Source organism: Arachis ipaensis, chromosome B02 (assembly GCF_000816755.2).
Source record: "Arachis ipaensis cultivar K30076 chromosome B02, Araip1.1, whole genome shotgun sequence".
Classification (NCBI taxonomy): domain Eukaryota; kingdom Viridiplantae; phylum Streptophyta; class Magnoliopsida; order Fabales; family Fabaceae; genus Arachis; species Arachis ipaensis.
In genome coordinates, this window is record NC_029786.2 from 95,025,867 (window position 1) to 95,026,850 (window position 984).

General features: G+C 31.9%; 1 protein-coding gene across 1 annotated transcript in view; it reads left to right on the plus strand.

Annotated features, from left to right (window-relative positions):
* Positions 1-464, plus strand: part of LOC107628487 (abscisic acid receptor PYL4) — a gene marked incomplete in the record, with an annotated part of 1,459 nt that extends 995 nt beyond the window's left edge. Inside the window, 1 exon segment of the mRNA XM_016331139.2 lies at positions 1-464. Coding sequence (XP_016186625.1) covers positions 1-238 — 238 coding nt within the window.

Below are 984 nucleotides of genomic sequence, written 5' to 3' on the forward strand. Positions count from 1 at the left end.
CGCGAACTACCGATCCGTTACTACGCTTCATTCCTCCGGCGGCGGAGATTCCTCCGGCGCCGGCACGGTGGTTGTGGAATCCTACGTAGTGGATGTGCCTCCGGGGAACACAAAAGAAGACACGTGCGTTTTTGTGGACACAATCGTAAAATGCAACCTTCAATCTTTGGCGCATATCGCTGAGAATTTAACAAGACGAAACTGCATCAACAACAATAACACCAAGTTCTGTACCTAATTTTTTTTTTTCCCTTAATTTTTAATTTTTGCATTTTTAATTTATAGGGGATATTATTATTTCTTGTTACAGCTAAGTTAGTTGGTGACTCTCTAAAGTATAATCCCCTAACATTATTGCTACATGTAAAGTTGATGATCTACAAAATCAACCAATTTTGGGTTGGTGTAATTGTTGATTAAGTGATATGATGAAATATGAATATAATTTGTGAATATTGGTTTGATTGTCCTTTTTGATAATATGTATGTAGAATAATATATCATATATACATTGTTATTAAAGTAAGAAAATAGTATATGTAACAATTTGTAAGTGGAGTGAAAGGGTTAATGCGATTGGGAATCTATTTATTAATTAGTGGAAGGATGGTGATGAGATGAAGAGAATTGCACTAAGTACATTCATTGATAAATTAATTTGGTGATGAGCTTGTGTGAATTTAGTGCTATATTGAACATAAAAAAATTTGGGTAGTGTTTTGTTATGTCATGAATTGCAAGTTTCCACATGAAATAATATATTCTTGAGCATTTTAAATTTGAGCTCCCATTACTCCCATCACAAGCTAAGGCGAATCTATGGATGAAGATGGTGCTGTTTCCTTTTCCGGTATATGGATTATATTTTTGCCTTTCGCTTTTCCTATTGCATATAATTAACCATATATATAAATATAAATTAAATATATAAAGTTTAATTTTAATCTATTTTTAGTATAAGTTAAAAATATTTTATACATATAT